Source organism: Takifugu flavidus, chromosome 3 (genome assembly GCF_003711565.1).
Source record: "Takifugu flavidus isolate HTHZ2018 chromosome 3, ASM371156v2, whole genome shotgun sequence".
In the NCBI taxonomy this organism is placed as follows: domain Eukaryota; kingdom Metazoa; phylum Chordata; class Actinopteri; order Tetraodontiformes; family Tetraodontidae; genus Takifugu; species Takifugu flavidus.
This window is the reverse complement of record NC_079522.1, coordinates 16,856,276-16,876,867: the sequence shown is the minus strand read 5'-3', so window position 1 is coordinate 16,876,867 and position 20,592 is coordinate 16,856,276. Positions and strand designations below refer to the sequence as shown.

Sequence of the window (20,592 nt, the reverse complement as noted above, 5' to 3'; positions counted from 1 at the left end):
AATGATCTGCTAATTTAAAAGGTTTCAGCTCTGCCAGAAAGCCATACCTTAGTGTTTTCCTCAATCTGCGTACCCCTCTTCCAAGCTTCAGAAAAAATGGAGCTCACCACGCTCTGGGACCGGCCTTGAGAGGAAGTCGTGTCCACCCCACTGTCTGAATGCCCCGAATGGTTAGACTGAGACTCTGGTGTGCACACACGTGACAGAAAGCCAAATATTAAGAATTGTTTGCACTGTAAAAAGATGGGGAAATGTTTGTTATGTTATATTTACCGGGTATGCTGACAGAACTGGAGCCTGATCTGATGCTTGAGGTAGAGAGAGAGGACCAATCATATGCTGCCTCTGTTCTCTTCATAGCCTCATGATAGTTCCCATACAGTTGTTTTCCATACTTCCGAATAAAATAAGAAAGATACACATATGTTGATATGCATAAATAAAAATATTTTTGGCCTTTTTAAGACAGAACAGAAAGTAACACACCTTGGCAATACGTATTCCATTCACCCATTGATGCAAAGTTCTGACATCATCACAGCACAAATACTTGATATACTGCGACTTCTTCTGGATTTGAGGATGCTGCGAAAAAGAAAATTTAATTAATTTTATTTATGATAACCGCAGACAACGATGACGCTCAATAAATGTGCCACATTCCTAAAATAGCTGCAGCCTTTCAGTCTTTAAATGCTCCTGAAAACAGGATATGGCAGGAAAGAAACTGCACCTTGAGGGCCAGGCAGTAGTCTGTGGGGGCCTTGTATTTGCTGCGGTAGTCTTGGCCGTAGTACACGTTAACATGGTCCAATTGCAGGAAGCACACCAGGTCTCTGGATGCCTGCACACACAATACCAATACCAGAATAAGGAATTAAGACATTTCTGGAGATTCACATTTTTACTCACTACATGCAAATCTTTGTTATCTATTTATGTTCTAAACATAATATTTGGAGTACGTCTTTTGTGCCTGAGTGCCGTCATTCTAAATGTGCTTTAAAAAATGATGATAATGTGGCTCATTGAGTGCATGTGTTTTATATGCTTCTAAATTAATTGTAAGGTGCTCGATGCTATGCTTGAACTAGCACTGTAATGTGGAACTTAACCTACTTTTAGCTTGCAAAAGACTTCAGGATTAAATAAGGCACAAAAGTAAACCAGCTACTTAACATTGAATTTAATTGATTGTATTGTATTCGCGCTGACAAAATAACCCCAAACAAAAAACAACCAAACCCTTGGCGTTAAAATCAAAGTGAAAAGTCATCCATATGAATGTCATAAAAGACTGAATATTAATGTGGAAGATGATGGGGCTGAAATAGAGCACATATGCACAACAAATCCCTGGTTAAATAAAACCATGTGCTTTGCACAACATGTTCAAACAGGAAATACCCAGAGTAATCTGTGTAGATCCAGTTATTGAAACGCTCAGCCGCATTTTCTGCATCTTCATTTTGTTCTGTCAGCTCACTTACCTTGGCTTTGCCTTTGGGGACATAGTAGATTCCTGAGGCCCTGAGAAGGAAGTAGCGCTTCTTCCATGACTTTTTTCCATCCTCCTTCAGCCAAAGAATTCCTTCGATCTCTGGCACAGAAACTGATCCACCACAGAAACACTCCTGGGCACAAGATACACACGCAAAATTGAATGATGCTGTGTAACTCTAAGGGAAAACAATCAGAAACATGGGGAAATAAAAGTATATTTCCTTTACTGTTCTTGACAAATAAAAGATCATAAATTGAAATTTAAAATCACAATGCAGGAGTGTAATCAGGATGAGAAAATTTACACCTCACCTCTAATAAAGCCTCTTTATTCCTGTCAGCCATTTCAGACGTCTCCTTCCGCCCCAACAAATAGTTCTAGAGATGATTGACAGAACCAGTAAATAGAAGGCAGGGAGGGAGGGAATGGGGGAGTGTACAGTCAGCGGTTTGTCTTATGTTAAATAAATTATTCACCTTTACTGGCTTTAAAGCTTTGACCTACTTCCATCCCTCCTACACAAACACACTGCTGTGCTCTCCGAGCTGTACAGCCATCAGTATGCATAAACAATGGGTTTCTGTATACAGCATATGCTTCCTGCATTTATACGCTCCATTGTCACGTGCACTAGCCCAAGTTTAATAGGTGGTCACCTGAGGGTTCTTGAAAAGAGCATATTTTTCAATGCGCTCAGTGAACATGAGCTTGTTGTGGCTGTCTCGGGTCCAGTTGAGTAAGTTCTCCACTAGGTTCTCATGATCCTCAAAAATACGTTCTGAGACAATGAAAACCAGGAAAAACATGTAGATATTAGATATACATGTTTCTGGAAATGTGTCCTTCAATATTGTCTCGCCAGGAATTTGGATGGGGCAGAAACTTCAGTAAAACTTCAGTGTTTTGATAAATGCTCCCAACACAAACATGTGACTGGTGTTGCGTACAACAACCATAAAACTGTGTTTATTTGACTTAGGTATGGCTGGAATAAGCAGCTAACTTACCCATCTGTAGCTCGGTGATGGTTTCTACCAAAGACCAGTCAGGGCTGTAGCCACAGTGGGACTTATCCAGAAGACTGTCCAGCACTTGCCTAACTGTCTGCCGCTCGTCCACCATCATGGTCTTGGAGCTCTCATCTGACATGTGAACTCTAATCACAAGCTGAGAAAGGATGAGACAACAACTTTTTATAAAAGGGAGGATTTCAGGAGTTTCATATTTCATTTGAACCCATAAAAGTCAACCACTATGACATGAAGCAAACCTCTTCATAGTTTTCTCTGAGCTTAATCACTCCCAATAATCCTCCATCTCCGTCAAAACAAATAACTGTTGCAAAGAAGCTTGAACGGACCTTTCCCTTATTTTCAAACTTAAGTCTCCTAGTTAGAGTTGGCCGACTCTTTACGGTAACTGTTGCATCCAAATTAAAGGAATCCTACAGGGATAAAAAGGTGGCACTTTCCAGATATTCATAATCATGGTTTCATGTAGAAATAAATTCTTTCCAAGAGATTTTCTAGCAATATCCATATTTCTCAAATGATTTTATGGGCAAGCAGAATTTTTAAGGTTAGAACTATCCTGTCCCATAAGATTAAGATATGTTTAGCCTTAACTACAATGAAAAATACGCAAGCGAACCTCCATAAAAATAATTTAAACTGGTACCTAGAAATTGTTGATTTTATGGACACAGATTTAAACAGATCTATCTGTATGAACGCTAAACCAACATTCCATTTTCAAAACTTTGAAATACTTAGACTGTCATAGGGACAGATAAACAGACAGTAAACTAAAATCCAATGATCTGGCCAGGGTTTTGCATTTGTAAGCAATTTAAAGTTCCCAATAATAAGCAAGCTTAGTTTAAGCTGGATGAGACAAATGCACACGTGCCAAATCCAGCCCCAGTAAGACTAGTCCTGGTGTGAAACCAAGTAAAGCCCCCTTTTCCTTGACCTCATGTTTGTGCTCCCATTGGACATCCAATCAGACTGTGGGTTCAGTAGTTTGAGCAAAAATGTGAGCCAATGTGCGTGCTGGGATGGACCGGCACAAATATGGGACGTCTGACCTACATTCCTCATGGGAAAGACCCCCCTCAGACCTTTAATCTGGTTAGAAATAACAAAGTTAAATCAAACCGAACAAAATCCCACAGCTACAAAAAGTCATTTTCCAGAAACGTTTGCCATCATAGGTGGAACTGGCCCCATCATCAAGAAGTGTAGTAATTTGTGAGTCATAGCTGCCTGTTGATAACCACACCATAACATTCTGCTGTATCCGCTTTCTGCATGTGCCAGCTGTATCAGCACTCTCCACCTTATAATATGGTATTCACTGGGCAGACTGAAGTCTATACTATCTGTGGGAACACTAATAGGTCTCATCTTTTCATTGCATATAAAAGGCAACCAGTGTGTTACTCATTCAAATAGACTGTTCATTCAAAGCACTATCTGTGGAGGGCAATACCGAAAAAAATGGAGAAAAGCCAATTGGACACTTTTATGTAAATAAGATGTTTTGTATGGAATGTTTCTGCATTGTCTTGCAGTGTACCAGCATACCGGAGCCTCTATCTGAATGCATGCTCCCTCCCCGACAGTTGCCCATATAATCAAACACTGCATTGACCTATTTTCTCGGCACTTCGCTGCCTGGCTGTGAATGAAGTTCACAAAGAAAACGCCGGGAGAATTGAAAAGGGTAAGAAGAGGATTTCACGGAGTCCGAATGGTTAGTGAACAAAGAAAAAGGTCCTACCTTTTTGACCTGCGCTTCCTTAATTTTCTCCAAGGCTACCCGGATCCTTTCTGCCTTTAATTTGGCGGCTTGCTCCTCCTAGACAAAACCACAGAATGGTTGATCCAGTCATCATTCACAAAATAGGACAATCACAAGCATTGTCTTGCCTTGTGTCTCTGGAAAAAGCGTCGCACACACGGCATTAAAGTAAGCAGCCTCGTAAAGCATTTAAATGTCGAAGCTTCTGGCATGGTGGCGCATTGGCATCAAGTATGAAACCAATCCTGTGTTCCGTGTCACTTACCTGCCCCCTCCAACAAGATGCCATCACCTCCATTCTGCACTATTTGATCACCTTACACAGTGGAAGTGTGTTTTCTCCCAGACAAATGATCAGCGATATCAAATGTAGCTATAGCGACATTGCTCAAATATGGCGCTCCTTTTGCCATCTACAGTTCTATGTTGGATTCATAGAGTTGCAGCTGCACTGCTTCCTTTGATCTTACTCTCACAGCAAAAAGGAACCGAAAGTAGAAGATCCCCGAAGGGCGTGGGGCTGCAGCCTCTATGTCTTCTGATCAAAGAACATATCTAAAAGCAAAAATTAGAAATATTTTCCAGCTTCCTCCATAACTAATTGAAAAAGGGTTTTCGTCCTCAGTTGTCGCTATAATGCATCATGCCACAAAAAAAAGAACCCCAACTAATATCCAAAAAGCTACATGGGCTGAGACTTTGTGACATGTGTGCCCGAGATGTGCACAACTTAACTAAAGGAGCTCAAATGAGACAGTGGGGAGGACGCCCCTCCTTCTTTTTACCCTCCCACCATTTCTTCCTGCCCCCTCCTCTCCATCACTCTCTTCCAGCTTCTCAGCGTACATCAGATGCAGGGGTTTGTGAGCGTGCCCAATCGATGGAGCATAATCCCTCCACAAAAGGCTTCCAAACTGGCTACAAGACCTTTTGCCAAGACAAACCAGACAACCGGGACAAGACGTCCAAAATAAACTACAATGACAGTGACAGAGAATTCAGAATACTTGAAGCCGTTTGTACATCTGCCTACGTCTAAAAGGGGGTGAGGGGGACTTAACTGTTCCCCAAGCCTCTTATCCTGAGAACCCGCCTCTCTGTGACCCAGACTACCTCTTACACATGACTAGCTTCAGGGCACATGAACAACGAAGCAATAAAGCCAACACTCTGTTTGGCCAACACATACTGGCAGGCTTTTAGTCAGTCAAGTGTGTGTGACACAGTGACGGGGGAAAGGTCACGTGAGTTGTGCACATTGCAGTCCAGTCTGTTTGACTCACACTGTCAGGGTAACCCCCATAAAACACCCTGTGTACACCCTTCCCACCCCAGTATGCCCTCTCCATGTGACCTACATTTTTGAGAAGACATTAATTTCTAATCAGATTTTCCGCTGTTACAACTTCAAAGGACCTTTTGGCCTCACATGGACCAAAAAAAAAAAGAAATCCTGGCGCCCTCTCTCTTTGATGTCTTTACAACAGCATTCACAAAGACAAAGTTTCTAAATCCATATCAACTATAGCCCATTTCCATTCCAAGGAAAAAATACATACTGTACACACATATACACACACAACATATATTTAACTGATCAGGCTCTCTATCCTTTAAGAATCTGCTGTATTACATAAAAATTCAATGTATGCAGGATGGGAAAAATCACTATCACTAAAATAAACATTTTTTTGTGTTAATCTCTTTTCAGTTCAGTGTGAGAAAAATCTAAAAGGAATACATCACCAAACAGATAAATACTCATTTATTCACAGTCAAGACCATAAATTTTTGAAAATGACACATTTTTAAATGTTTTATCCTCTTGATCGTTCAATGCTGGATTCAAAGTAAAACGAGACATCACAAGTGTAAAATTTAGCTTAATCAAGGGACACAAAATTACATTTATCCAATTGGAATTCTGATCATTTTACTCAGAGTGGGCTCAAAATTGATGTGCTATTTTATGTTTCCCTTTCAGATACATATGGATTTTAGATTATCAACCTGAGGTCTTTATAAATAAATACAGGACCAGACATTTACTAAGAAAGACTGTGAGCAGAAAACAGTTCCAGAAAAGTCACATATTAGGTATGTGTCTTGAAGCTGAAACAAATGATTCACTTTATCATAAAAATGCTTTAATCGAATTTCCTGGTTCCAGTTGAAATTCAATGTGACACTAAAAGCAAAAACAACCTATGAGCATTTTCAATACATATATATATCTCCATAGTAAATGTTGAACAATTTCCGACACCATTTGAACATTTGTTTTTCTTTTAACTTATTTTGACTGTTTACTATTTTATTTCAATTCTCCAGCTGAGAACTGTTTTCAATTCCAAGTCTCCTATCATCTGTTTTCGGCAGCATGGATTTTCCCACTTGCACACATAAAGCGGAAGAGAGAAGCAGTGTGTACATGCAATAGAAAAATAAATAGGAAATAAGTGTATGAGAAAGTCACCTTGGTCAGGAGGTGAGTAGGCTTTCCAGCTATGCTTTTCAGAATGAGCGAGGTTTCTCGGTCCAGATAGGAGTGCTTGGTTGAAGAGAGAATAAAAAGAAAGCAGAGGAGGAAATAAAATGTAGAAGAGTCGCTGCCAAGTGATTGCTGGTGATTTTTGCAGGTGTCGTATTATGTAAAAGAGGCAGATCAGGAGTTGCGGTTGTCAATATTTGCAGCTGTGGGTGAAGAAGCAATGATTGTGATGGAAACAGAATAAACACAACTGAACCTCTTATACCTTCTGGCTCAACTATCATCTAGAGCTACCTTGAGTTACACTCCCCATAATGACACCCAAAGGCTGCTAGTTGAAGCTACAATGTTGGTTCACATCATTTACAATTATTTAGAAATCTAGTGGAATTTAACTGGCAAAAATATTTAAAAAGAAATATTGCCAACATTGAAAACTTAAACCCACAGCCTTTAGATGCGACCGTGTCAAATGGTGACATGCAATCTGACACACTTGCACTTACAGTAGCCTGATCGGTTTCACCCTCCCGTGGGGTAAAGTCAAGCTGTCGTCTGGTTCGCCGTAGTGTGACATGCTGACGGGGTGTTCAGGAGGTGAAGACAAGGGTGTGTGGACAGAGACCACGTTTATAGAAAAAGGTTGCAGACAGAGTTTATCACATGCGGAGGGCCAGGGTACATGCAAGACATCGTGTTAATGCGACGCTCTTGCTGGTGAAACACTACCCCACTGATGTGGTTGTCACGTTTTCTCTGACAAACATTTTTCAACCAGTAGGGTGGAAAAGACTTTATTCCTCTTAAACAAACTAATCTGGTCTCAAATGCAATTTAAAGTAAACTTTACTTTTGTTAGTGAGTAAATATATGGTAAATGAAATCCACAATAAACTTGTGCATCAAAGTATGTGATGTGTTTTTCTGGGTAAATGTGACCACAAACACCCTTCAATTTCAAAGAATTTTCTCAAAAGCAGATAAAGTAATCTCAATTATGCAAAGGAGACATAACATTAACACTATTTTAACTTTACATGTATTGTAAATCTTTGCGTGATTTTACTACGTTTAGACGCTCTTGTTTTCGGACGTTTATTTTAAACATTTGGACATATTTTGGTCATATCCATCCAGAAACAGAAAACACAACCACAGGTGATTCCAAAGCGATCATTCACACCAACCAATACACAATGGACAGACATTTGCGTATTGATGATTCATGCAGTTAAGGTGTGCATATATACAGTATATATATATATATATATATATGTATATATGTATATAAATACACACACACACATGCTGTAAATTGAAACATGCATGAGCCAGACTGAAAGACATAACAAAGCCTCACTTTCTCAATTGCTGTCTCATAATGCTGTCTTACTCTTGTGTGGCCCGAGTGTGTGTGTTGTTGGAAAGACTTTTCGTCATACCTCTGTGCTTGTCTGGTTTTGTCCCTGTGTGCTTGGGCTGCTCTGACCCGGCACCTCTCTTCCTGTTGGGACTTTATCGATATCCAGTGAATCCATGCTGGACGCCGAAGCGCACGCTGAGTTTACACTGGACCTCTGCGAGGGCGCTTCATGCTCACTGACCGCTCCCACTGAGCCTGTCCTGCGGTGCTGTCTGCTGCTGGATGACCCAGACGAGGGTCGCCGCTGAGCGGTGGAGGAGGAAGAAGATGAGGAGGTGGTGGAGGAAGAGGAAGAGGAAGAGGTCTGTCGAGCCGCTTCGTCCATGCTGAGTGAGGCCTTCTCCAGCTGAGATGTGATGTCGGCCAGAGAGATGTTAGACGCCGTGGGGCGGGTATGACCACTACTATTGGTGCCTCGAACCGTGTTGGCTGGTGATGCGCGAGTACTGCTATTGGTGCTTCCTGTTCAAATGAATGAAGGTAATAATTGCAGCAGAATAAATATTGGAGCTTTTGATGATTAGGCTTTAATTTTATGCTACATTCAACACGCAGCTAAAACAGAAGGATCTGGCTGCAAATAGTCACCAATGGTTATTGTTAGGTCAGGTGTATGTTAAAGACTAGGCTTTCTTGCTCTCTTAACTATCCCACTTTATAAGACTCTACAGAAGATATTTTTACATTAGTACTGGTTTCACCACTACAACAAAAAAATAGACATTTCCCATTGGATTCTATTACGCCCATTCTCTCTGTTGAATGGCATGACCAAAATGAATAAAAATACTGAATAAAAGTAGAGCAGAATGTTCTACAACAGAGTCAGTCTTAACAAATTAATTCACATTTTGGAGTGAAAGTCAATTAATTTTTGAAAACTATGTTCTCAAAGACGTGCAAATGAGTAGCCTTCATTTAAAATAATTATGGGACCTTTTCTAGATTACATTTGGGATTTTTCCCCCACATAAACTGACTTTTGCACACAACTTTTGCTGTACAGCATATTTCCATATTTTTCTGTACCTCCACTGCTCCCCCCTCCACTGGCGCCTGTGTGCTTGGTACTGGCACTGTGGCCCCCAGGGGCTCGCTGTTGTCCTTTGTTGTGGCTGCGAGAAGTAGAGTTTGGTTTGGAAATGGTGTTGAGCTCCTGTTCAATGGAGCACAGGTCAGCCATGAGGGCATCCAGATCAACTGTGTCACCCTGGTTCAAAGCCTCTGCAGAGTGACAAGATAAAGCAACAGGGGAACAAGCAGGCAGATAGATAAATAATTCAATCTTTTTTTAAATCTGTGCTGTTATGCAGATCTCGACGGCGTAACTGAATTGTCTAAGGTTTCACCATTTATGTTGTACATAGAGAAGCGGTAAGAGAAGTTGGCCATGTTTGTCTCCTGTCTGAGAGGAGGCTTCTGCAGTGCCTTCTGGGGCCTGCCATCATCCAGACTCTACAAGGAGACAAAGACCATGTGAGGGGCACAAAACCACACTTGCCGATATTATAGCTAAGATTTGCATCTAAACACCCATGTCGGCTTGCCTAATCTGACACACACACACACACACACAGACACACAGACACAGACACACGGTGGGAGGGTTCGTTGCTAGGATACATTACAGGGAGACAAGATTAGCAGTGTAAAGGTTGCCATGGAAACAGACGTTCATTCGCTCTGCTTTTCTACCTGTGTGAATCTGCGTTTTTTAACCAGCTGCCCCCTCTCCACGCATGTGTGTATCAACCTGTGTAAGCTTGTCCAACTCTCCCAGCCAGGCTCCAAACATCTTGTCCAAATCTTGGTCCTCCTTGTCACTGTCCTCTTCTGCTCCATGGTCCAGCTCTTCATCTGAGACCTGCTCCATCTACATACAGAATAGAGATCGGCGGACGATAACACTTAGTTTTAAGATCACACCCACATTCAGAAATGATCTAAAGGAGGAAAGAATCGTCAGCTAAGCTCACGCCAACCTCACTACCTGTTACCATGACAACTGCTCACTAAAAGAAACCCTAGGGGGCACTGTATTCCATGTAATCAGTAGAGAACCCTGCAGCATTCTATTTGTTGACTTGCCACTGACACATCAGAGGTGCAGAATATTTCACAAAATTACATTCTGATCACGTCAAACAAATTACACGTACAGTAAACAAATACGATAGTGACATTCCTATGGAGAAGAAAGCTACATCAACCCATTCTGAACTTAATGAGGTTAAAGAAAGATAGGGTAAGGGTAAAATGAGCAGGCTGTGAGAGCCCAGCTGTGGTACGGTTAGAGTAGAGCTCCCCCTACTGGTTAATAAAAGTGTGCATTCTGGTTGATCTACCAAGCTGCTCAGATTTCATATTTTCATAAAAAAAATGGGAATCATATCTGATATTTTACACTGACTTTGAAAGTTGCCTTGTATTACTGTCAAAATGAAGAAACTGAGGAGTTTAGTTCCCTATAAAATGATTTCTAGATGTAGGATTGTAGATCTTTACTGTATCAAACTTTCAACATTTTTCAACACCTGGTTCGGAGGATTTAGTTCAAGATATAATACAGCTGCAATATGGTGACATAATACATATAATATTGCATATTACTCAATACCACAGGAGGAGGCCTTTTCAACTATATTATACAACCATGGAGAGGATGTTTGAGTACACCTGAAATTATGTCTTAATGCACAAATACATTCCATAAAAAAGAGCTTGTTTGCAATGTGTAGTTTGTTATACACATTCATGTGTAACAGCTATATTTAATTCCAAAAAAGGTTAAAAGGCTGGCCTATGAGCCTTCTTTCACAGGAAGCTGAGATTTCAGTGCAAATTGAACAAAAATACAAAGCTGTCACTTGTTTATTGAGCATTTTTTAGTTTGTTTTGTTATTTGCAAATGTGCAACTTTACTTAATAAATACTGTAAATCATAATCAGTCTCTATCACAAGCCTTATCTAATCTCTTCCAGTATGGTGATGCATATTTTATCACAGGGTTGAAAAACAGGCAATAGAGAAACCAAGCAGAGCTTCAAATTTCCGTTTAACATCAAAAGAGGCCACATTCCAAATAGCACACATGTCTTGCTCCTTAGAGTCACCCTGCGGGACAAAACGCACTCCCCGATCCTGAAATATTTCTGTTTTAAAAGCTTCCCATAAAAATCTGACAAAATCCACTTGTGTGGCAAAAAAATAGCCATTAGGAAAGGTTCAGATAGTTCAAAAAAAAAAAAGAAAAACCTGTTAAAAGCCTGAGAATTTTTGAGTGGGGCTAATTTTGGTACAAGATATGTCTTTCTGTGAGGTGTTTTTTTTATTTATTCTGTAGGTTAGGATAAGGGCATAGATACTTCATTATATTGATTCAATAAATGTCCTCACAAGAATAAAGCTTCCAACATATGTGTACTTGTAATTATATCCATGCACTCTTGAACAAGTGTGGGAGATTGGAACAGGAAATGGCTAGGACATGCACATTTCCTAATTTCCCTTGAGTCATATTTCTTGACAGGAAAATCCAGCTGTCCCTCTTTTTGTTCATACCACTTCAGAGAGGGAAACAGGAGATCTCTTTAACTTCCAAATGCTCATCCTAAGTAAAAGGTGATTATAATGGGTTCCATCATTAAAACTCCAAAACATTAGAGTCGTTTGTTTTCTTGTCTCCATATGAGGTCCCTTTAGTCACAGACATAGCTATTTGGGGGTTTCCTAGCATGAAAAGCTTTAGCCAATGACATCACCCAGTAGCTGACCAGGGTAGACAGGAAAAGGATATAGCAACAAATAAAATCAAGTTACTCTGTGTTAGCCACTGTTCTCTGAGGTGCTTTCATATTTAATACAATAAGGACTAAACCAAACAGCAGGATACAATTTGACAGCTGTGTTTAAACAGCTATTATCCTGCAGTCCTGCACAACTGTTAAAAACAGACAGATGGAGTTAAGTGTGCACACAATACACATGAAATATTAACATTGAAAAGACAGCACAAATGATGCCTCCAGATGCAAAACCATATGAAAATGTCACTGCTGTCCGTCTAAAAGAATTAAAACCTCAAAGGCAAAGACTGCTGCAGATTTAAGTGAATTACCACCCGAGGATCGGTGCCTGACCCCAGAGAGGAACGGGGGGAGGAAGTAATGGTTGTGCAAATGGACTCCAAAAGGCATCATCACAAACCAAACAGCAGCTTTTGCCCTTTTCCCCTTGAGGAACTGCAAGGTTCTTCTCTTTTGTCTGACCATGGCAAGCACTCATCCGACTGCAGTGACTTCTGGGGCTAGGGTCAGAGGTGAACAGGTCAATAACAGTCTTCCCCTTGGACCATCTCTTGGCTGGCTTTTGTCTGGTCTCTATGAACCATACTTGCATTTCCTGCTGATGGGACTAAAGATGAAAAATGATCTCTGGAAAACTAGAGATTTTTTTTCTCAAAATCTCAGGATAAGCTCAGCGAATGTCTGTGCTGAGGAAGATGAAGAGTCTGAAAGAGGAGGCGGGGAGCATTTCTATCTTTAGACTGTTGGGTAAGGGAGCAGAATGAAGACTTGCTGCTAACCTGTTTAAAATTATGTTTATAACCTGTTTCTGTAGTTTGTGTAACATCAAAATTTAGGCTCATCTTTAATTTTGCTAAATTGTGACATCTATAATTGCTGTCGTAGTACAGACATCGTAAAACTGAATTTTTACATATCAATACACTTGAACAAAAAAGAAAATATCGATATTTAACAGTATTTAGAGTATGTGTACCTAAACAAAAATAATAAACGTCTTAAACGCAACATTAGTTCACAGGGAACAAGAGGAATATAGAATTAAACTTCTGAAGCCACAACAAAAACATTTAATCTACAACACATCTGGTAATAAAAGTAATTATCTCCATTTAGAATCCTTTAAAGTGGTACAGAATAAAGTTCATAGATAACAAATGAGGGCAAAAAGTTTATATTGCTGTTGTTATTTCTATTAAGAGCACACTCCTCCCACCAACACCAGTATATTGGTCTCCTATTAAACTTGCAGACTTTTTGTCACATGATAGGTCACACATCTTGGAATGTCTGCCTTCATGCTATTTTAAACTAAATAAGACAAATGCTGTTGCTCCAAGAGGCTCGGTTCAGCGCTACTGTCAGGGACAAAAGGCTTAGGTAAATATTGTACCCAACATTGACAAACCAACAAAGACAAGTATTTCAGAAAAGAGTCACCACATATGGGTGTATTCAAGAAGTTCAAAAAGACTTAAGCATGACATTATAGGTCTGCTCCACTTAGTCTGTAAGATGGAAAAAGAACGCCATTACTCAGATGGTTCACATCCAACTCATGAGTTGGACGCTGAGGAATGGCTGTTGTGCTTTGCATTAATTACCAAAACTCTTCAAACGGGTGCTTTCCAGTCAACATCACAGTCACAACATCTGTGACTTGACCAGAGTGCATCACTTCCTGTGTGACTTTATTCGTCCCTGTTGGGGCGCAACAGTGCCAAGCTTTATATGGGTGAATCATGCAACAGACCCCTATCATGACACCATAACACTACCTGGCCATTTGCAGTCAACGTGCACATTATGAATTGCATATTAAACATGGATACAATAAAGTCCTTTATATCACTGGCAGGAAATGAGTGTGTGGAAATGTCAAATACATGACCTTTGCTGTGTAAACAGTATTGTGGGTCCAAATAATTTTGCTGGGAAGACTGAATGGCTTTTTCCACCATGACCTTTGAGTGTGCATGTGTGCGCGTGCTGGAATATTTCATAGAATACTGATCAAATGAAACAAGCTGTGTTTTTTTTTGTCTATTTCTCCATTCTCTCATTCGACCTTGGAAAGCTAAATTCCTAAAAACACCCAAAGCCACAATCTCATCTGTTCACCCATTATTTCTCTTTTCTCTCAAACATTATTCACAAAATAGGTTCTGGCACCCCCTTTTAGAAATGGTTTCGATACATCATATAATGAGATTATCATAAAAATGACACAAATTTGTGTTTGCGTGGGATTGAGCAGAAAACAACTTGGCAGGGATTTTTTCTAAAGTGTGTGTTCAGTGCCGTGGCACTAATTTGGAGTGAGAATTTGGGAGTTCAGGCTAAATGCTCCTAATGGTGAATCAGAGAGCTCACAAGTGTTTCAAATCTCTGTCCCAATACTCTAAATGCAAAGGAAGTTAAATACAGTAATAATGCCTATTTTGCATGTCTAACAACCCGTACAATTCAGTAAAACCAAAGCAGATCCACTCTAAATTCATACATTTTAACAGTATTTGTGGTTAAGAGGACAAACATTAAAATACACACTTGGGTAAATATGGTGTAGCATTTATTTAGCATACACACTGTAGCGTCAATAACCTATTTCTAATGTTTTCCATGTTGATGAAGCCCCTTTACTTATCTAAATCATGACCTTTTTTTTATGTCAAAGACAAATATGCTCCTTACCCGACAGGCAACGAATCAATTCTTATAGACCTATGTGACAGCCCACGGTGTACAAACATCAACCATTAAAAACACATATGCACACAAAGGCTGGTTGTCAGGACAGTGTGATAATGTCCTTTGACACACTGAAGCTGTCCACAACCAATACACACTCCAGACAGGCTAAACAGTCAAAAGAGGGTCTGTCAGATGTGAAGAAAACCTTTCTGTATGCTGTCATTCACTGCTGCCTTTGACCCATTTACACATTGAGTAGAAATGTAAAGAGAATATTAGTGTAGCAAAAGTGTGGCTGGTCAGCTGCTTCAAACTGGGTGTGGTTGGTTCAACTGACCTGCCAAAATAACTGATGGCTGATGCAAATATGACATCATGCCCTGAGTATATGGCCTCTTCGGAACAGGAATGGAGTGTTAAATATAGAGGCTTTACAGCAAAACACAAGGTAAAAAGACTGTTGAGTTCTGCAGTCAAACAAGCTTCATTCCTGCATCAAAACTGGCGGCAGGTTTCATGCTCCCAACTACAGATTTAAGAATGCTGCATCTAAACTAATTACCAGAGCTTGTCGTGGCCGATACAGTGTAATCTTTATGACCTCCCTCAGATGAGACTGTGAAACCAATAAGCATCTGCTGCACTAATAATGTGTATCTTACGAAAGTTTTTTTTAAATAGTTTTAAAACAGAGATTTACAGGTAAGTATTGAGGAGGCACTTCTGATGAACCTGAAGATAATAATTCTGTATTCTGAAGATATGGTGTTAAACAACACCAACACAAAATAATTGACAAGAACAGCAGTACAGAGGCATAAAAACAAAGAATATGACTAAAAGCAAAGCACAGAAAGGAAGGGCCATCCAAGGAGGAAGTAAGTAGCAGGGCAGTGAGGCAGGAGGGTGGGTTATGGCTGATGGATATGCACAATCATGCAGGGAGGGGGTAGCTATGAGCTTCTGAACGCCCAAATCAACAGCTCCGGTGTCAGTCAAGGATGACCAACAGCTTTCATGTGGCCTGCAACCATTCTGGCAGACACACACACACACAAATGCGTGCACACACAGACACACGCACACACCGTTCTCCAGTCAAAAACAGTGTGACACAGAGATTCACTCTGGATTACACAGCCAATTAGGAAGGAGGGCCACAGAAACAGACAGGGGACAGAGCTAGAGGGGAAGCATGAGAGGCAGTCAGACACAGCCAGATGGAGAGGGAGATGGGTGGAGTGAGAAGAAAATGGAGAGATGACAAATGCTGAGGGAAGAGGAAAAAAGGCATAGCCACAACTGGTGGGTGGGAAGTGTAAAAACTCAGCAGTACTAGAGTGAGCAAACTTACAGTATATGCAACTCATCAGATGTAGTGCCATAGAAACACAAAGTCATGTTAAACCAGCAGCTATGAAGTGTCAGTGGGCTGTCCTTGGTATTTTCACATGCTATCTCAATCCGTAGTTTTAAAATATATGTACGCGTGTCCTCGAATAACAGTATGGTTAAATTGGCTGCCCCTTCTCATCCACCTTTACAGACCACAGGGTCTAAAGCAGTTTCTTCATTTAAACACAGATCACTCTGTTTTAGTAAATCCCAAAAATTTCTGATGCTGCTTAATAAAAAAAAAAAACAGAGCTTGTATCCATTGTACGAAGTCACTGCATCCAAAATAAATACTTTTGCTATTCTGTCCTCTCTTCATTTTTGTCATTATCTATCTTACACCCTCACACATATTCTGAGGATGTGTCAACTTCCCTGCAGGGCAGTGGTCCAAATGTGAAATCAATAGCCTTGTCCCTGCCTTCAAGAGATAGGGTTACGTCCTCTACACACACACACACACACACACACACAAACGCGCACACACAGGCTCAGGTGGCTGACTGCAGTGCCTTCAGAAAGACAGTTTTGAACATGATGAAGCACTGCAGCAGTGGAGACTGACTGCTGAGAACAAGTAGCCCAACATGCACTTTGCTTAAAAAAGATGAGAGGATCTGGTATCAGAAAGTAAAAAGAGGCGTTAAAAGAATACTTAACTGATAGTTGCTATTTGGAGAGCGTTGGGTATTTGTGTTGTTTTGACTAATGCAAACTGCTGTTTGGTACTTTTCCAAGACTAAGAACTTCGTTTGAACCAATATGAAGGCGTGCACTTGGAATACATCCCAAATGTACACCCAGGTACGCTCATCTGGAAATTCCAAGTTTCAGTTAAATATTTGGAACATATTTACACATTACACAATATCCAATATTTTCAGCATACACAAAACCTGTTCAAGTAATAGCCCAAACGGTCACCGTCTTATCTTCTCAAGAAAAAAAAAATTCAGTTTAACATAATTTGCTTTGTTTTGTACAAAGAAAGTTGCAACCTGTGGAACAACATGTACACATATTTCAAAAGAGGCCTGGAAGTAGATGTATGTTCTATATGATTAATGTTCTAAATTCTGCATGTAAATACAAAGAAGAGGGAAACTGTGCGAATACCACCATCAGCTATGAATGTTTTCCTCTGTTAGTTTGGTACATTTCACATGTCGCCCCATGTCAGTTCATCTTAAATGCCCTGCACCTCACCAGTGTCCACCACGAAAAAGCAACTTACCGAATGTGTGTGTTGGAAACGCATCCTATGACAAACGCCAAAAAGTGCAAACTTGTTTTTGAGGTGTTTTGTTTATACGGTGTCAGGTGATCCTGTCACCTTCCTTCATGCCAGCATACACTTTTCTGATTATTGTCGCGGTGCAGAAAATCCTTTCAAGGATGTTTTAAGGGTGCCGAGTTTATGTATGAAATGGTTTCCATAACAACCAATTACATGACTCACAAAATTTGTCATCTATCTGATATTAATACTGACTGCCAAGAAAGTAACCAATATGTAACAGCCACTTCCTTATGGAATCACTGTGACACATTAAGCACACGGCATCTATAAACTGTTATAATCCGTGTTAAATGACATGTAAGAACATCAGATTCACAGAACAGTTAAAGCCAGCAGACTTCTTCCTCTCAGCCTTTCAACGCTTTTCTAAAAAACAAACCTCCCCATCTGAACAAAAACTCAATTTTGGACAGAACACAAGCTGTAATTCACCAATTGCCATGTGTATTAATTGCAGTATCACTAAATATGCAGGTCTTAAAAAACCTTAACCTGAATCAGAACCCAATGAAACCATTTTAATAACCAGATGACTTCTGATTTCATTCAGCTGCAGTGGATAAAAATGCATCTTCAAATAAATCAGAAACAGCACCCAGTAGATCTATTCAATTTGTTAGCATGTATCCACTAATACGGTTGTTATGCTACATGCTGGTTTCACATTCTGTGTCAAATCAACTCCAGAAGAGCACTTTCATCATTGTGATGATGCAGACAGTAGTTCTGCAAAATAAGTGACTGTCTAAAATTAGGGCTATAAACTACAACAAACATAAATCACTTTCAAATTCATGTAAAATACCGAGACTCTGGGCAAATTCAGCCGTGTGCAAAATAAAACCCGCCTGTGAGGAGCATCCCTTTGCTCCACAACACAGTTCGCCCTCACATGGTTCCACTTTAGTCAGGAATTATCTCCATTGGCAAGGTTGAGTCTCCCCTGACAAAATCCTCAGAGGCTTGACTTTCCTTTCATTTGGCTTTGATTTACAAGGCCTTTCTGACCGCGCGCTCCTTTTACAACAAACACATAGATCCATAGGTCAAGTGCAGATTCCAGTCATTAAAAAATGGGTACAGCAATGACAGCTAAGAACAGGTTCAAGAATAAAGCATGTCAGAAGGTCATAATTGGGTTAGAGCAAAAAACCTTAAGTTTTTAAAGCTAAAAAAGGTTCTTTTTGTAGTTAAATTCAAACAATGTTTATATTCTTCCATGCAGAGCAGCACTGGTGGAATTAGCTTAGCTCACTTGGTTTTATAGAACTTCTTACCTTTGAAGTGGTTTTCTTTTCTTCCCAATTAGGTCAGAGATCAGATAAACCAAAACTCCAATTTCAGCCTGGAATATTCTCCCCTAGAAGTTATTTAAAAAAAAAGAGAATTAGTTCTTGCGATTATTGCTGAAGAATGCAATGTTATATCAGTGCAGACCATCATTAAGTGGAACAACAAAGCTAACGGGATGCCTGCTGCATTGTACAGCGTATTGCAGGCAGCTCATCACAAGAATGCAGGGGATTAACCATATTGTGCATGAGTGTGGAGAGACTTTTATATACAGCCAAAAGTGACAGACAGTCAGAAAGACCCTTACACCAACCTCGGAAAGCAATCAAGCTTTGCATTCCCATCTTTATTAATTCTCCTCACCATTGCCACAAGATTAAAGAGGTGACAGCTGAGTTGAGGGTTTCTCCAGTTGACTACAAAGCATGTCACACTTAAACACTGATAACTCGCTTTATAAGGAGCAAAACCACCACAGGTTTCACTTCAAAACACAGTTCGAGCCCAAAATTGCAAGGATCTTTAACTCACTAGTGCTGAGTCATTAAAGTCAAATTCGTGTCGGTATGAAGTCATAGTCTGGTGATACACACAAGTCACAGGTTGTAACTGAGCTGGCAGGAAAACATCAATGACTTGGTCCCATTTATTTTATGAGAGAGGCAGACACCCAATGGCTAATGCTGAGGAATCTGCTCCCGCTGACCTCAGCTGTACTTCTGCACAGCAACTGTTGAGTCAAAGCATGTAGGCTCTCCCCGTGCATGTGTTTTCACAACTAATAGGCTTCTTGTAACAGGGAGAGCGTGTCAGGAGAGAGTGACACTCTGTCATTCGCATGCGTGTGTTAAAAACACACAATTGCCTGCTCCGATTACAGAGCTCCGTGACACGCCCCTTCCCATCTCTGTGGTATAATTTGCAAACAGCTAGCGTGTGATAAGAGTCAGTCAACACAAGGTCTTTGAACAGGTGTGGCAGTGACACATGGATGTGTGCAGCTGCAGTGAGCACAGTTGCTCCAGTCATAACAGTGTGGAGCCCAGCAGACAGCTGCTCTGGTGCTGAAAACAAGGGTAGGGCTACAGCACACGCACAGGAAAACATAATAACCTCCTTATGACTGAGTGGCAGAGGCTGAAAAGCAGAAGGCATTACACATGTTCACAGCTTCCTCCTTTCAAATGAGTCTTGAAATAAAAATAAAGAACAGAATAAATATTTAAAAAGGCAACCAAAAGGGTAAAAGGCTGCAAAGATGCCTTTTACCTGGATGTTGAGCTGTCATAAAATAGTAATCATTTTAATCCCGCCATCTAAAACAACAGTGTAGCTACTTTTGTTCAAGACTCAGTGAGTCTTGCAGGATTAAAAAGTGTGAAAAGGTGCGTTTTGTGCCACGGTTTTTTAACGGACGTTTTTATGCGGCCTATTTTGGTGCCCCACTTTTACAACACAGAAGCACAGGCCCCTGTGCAGTGGACACAGGTGTGTCCTTGTCCTCCCACATTTCCTCCTTAAATGCAGTCTATCGCTGGAGCTCATTTCCTGTGAGGCCAGGAAGTGGGTAAGAGGGCATCCTGGGGAAGGCTATGATGTCACGGGAAGACGTGAAAGCCAGGATTGTTGTAGAGGGGAAAACACAGTGTTTGAGTAAGCAGACATTAGCCTGGAATGATACGCGTGAATGAATGCCCAAGCTGTGACTACGACGGCATTAATTGCTCTGTGAAAAGTTCTTTTTGTGGTGGAAATTTTGCACGCCAGGCTTATCATCGTTGGGCTCCATATAGCTACACAATAGACTGGTCTCAACAAGCATCCCAATGGGCATGAATGACACGCAGGCCACATCAACTAGGCAGTTAGGGGGTAGATTATAT

The 20,592-nt window shown here is 40.5% G+C and overlaps 1 protein-coding gene across 4 annotated transcripts in view; it reads right to left on the bottom strand.

The window, feature by feature from the left end:
* Window positions 1–20,592, bottom strand: part of raph1b (Ras association (RalGDS/AF-6) and pleckstrin homology domains 1b) — a 33,733-nt gene that overhangs the window by 4,553 nt on the left and 8,588 nt on the right. The window contains exons 2-17 of one of the 4 annotated variants that reach the window (XM_057026226.1): window positions 18,694–18,776; window positions 9,974–10,093; window positions 9,570–9,675; window positions 9,250–9,444; window positions 8,240–8,682; window positions 7,304–7,375; window positions 6,783–6,857; window positions 4,286–4,363; window positions 2,512–2,671; window positions 2,161–2,282; window positions 1,816–1,881; window positions 1,491–1,634; window positions 734–844; window positions 487–585; window positions 274–394; window positions 48–184 (exon numbers count right to left, since the gene is read on the bottom strand). In XM_057026226.1, the coding sequence (XP_056882206.1) occupies window positions 48–184; window positions 274–394; window positions 487–585; window positions 734–844; window positions 1,491–1,634; window positions 1,816–1,881; window positions 2,161–2,282; window positions 2,512–2,671; window positions 4,286–4,363; window positions 6,783–6,857; window positions 7,304–7,375; window positions 8,240–8,682; window positions 9,250–9,444; window positions 9,570–9,675; window positions 9,974–10,093 (2,049 nt within the window). In that variant the 5' untranslated portion in view covers window positions 18,694–18,776. The remainder of the gene's footprint in view (window positions 1–47; window positions 185–273; window positions 395–486; window positions 586–733; window positions 845–1,490; window positions 1,635–1,815; window positions 1,882–2,160; window positions 2,283–2,511; window positions 2,672–4,285; window positions 4,364–6,782; window positions 6,858–7,303; window positions 7,376–8,239; window positions 8,683–9,249; window positions 9,445–9,569; window positions 9,676–9,973; window positions 10,094–18,693; window positions 18,777–20,592) is intronic. The other 3 variants (XM_057026228.1, XM_057026227.1, XM_057026230.1) reach the window with 3 other exon arrangements.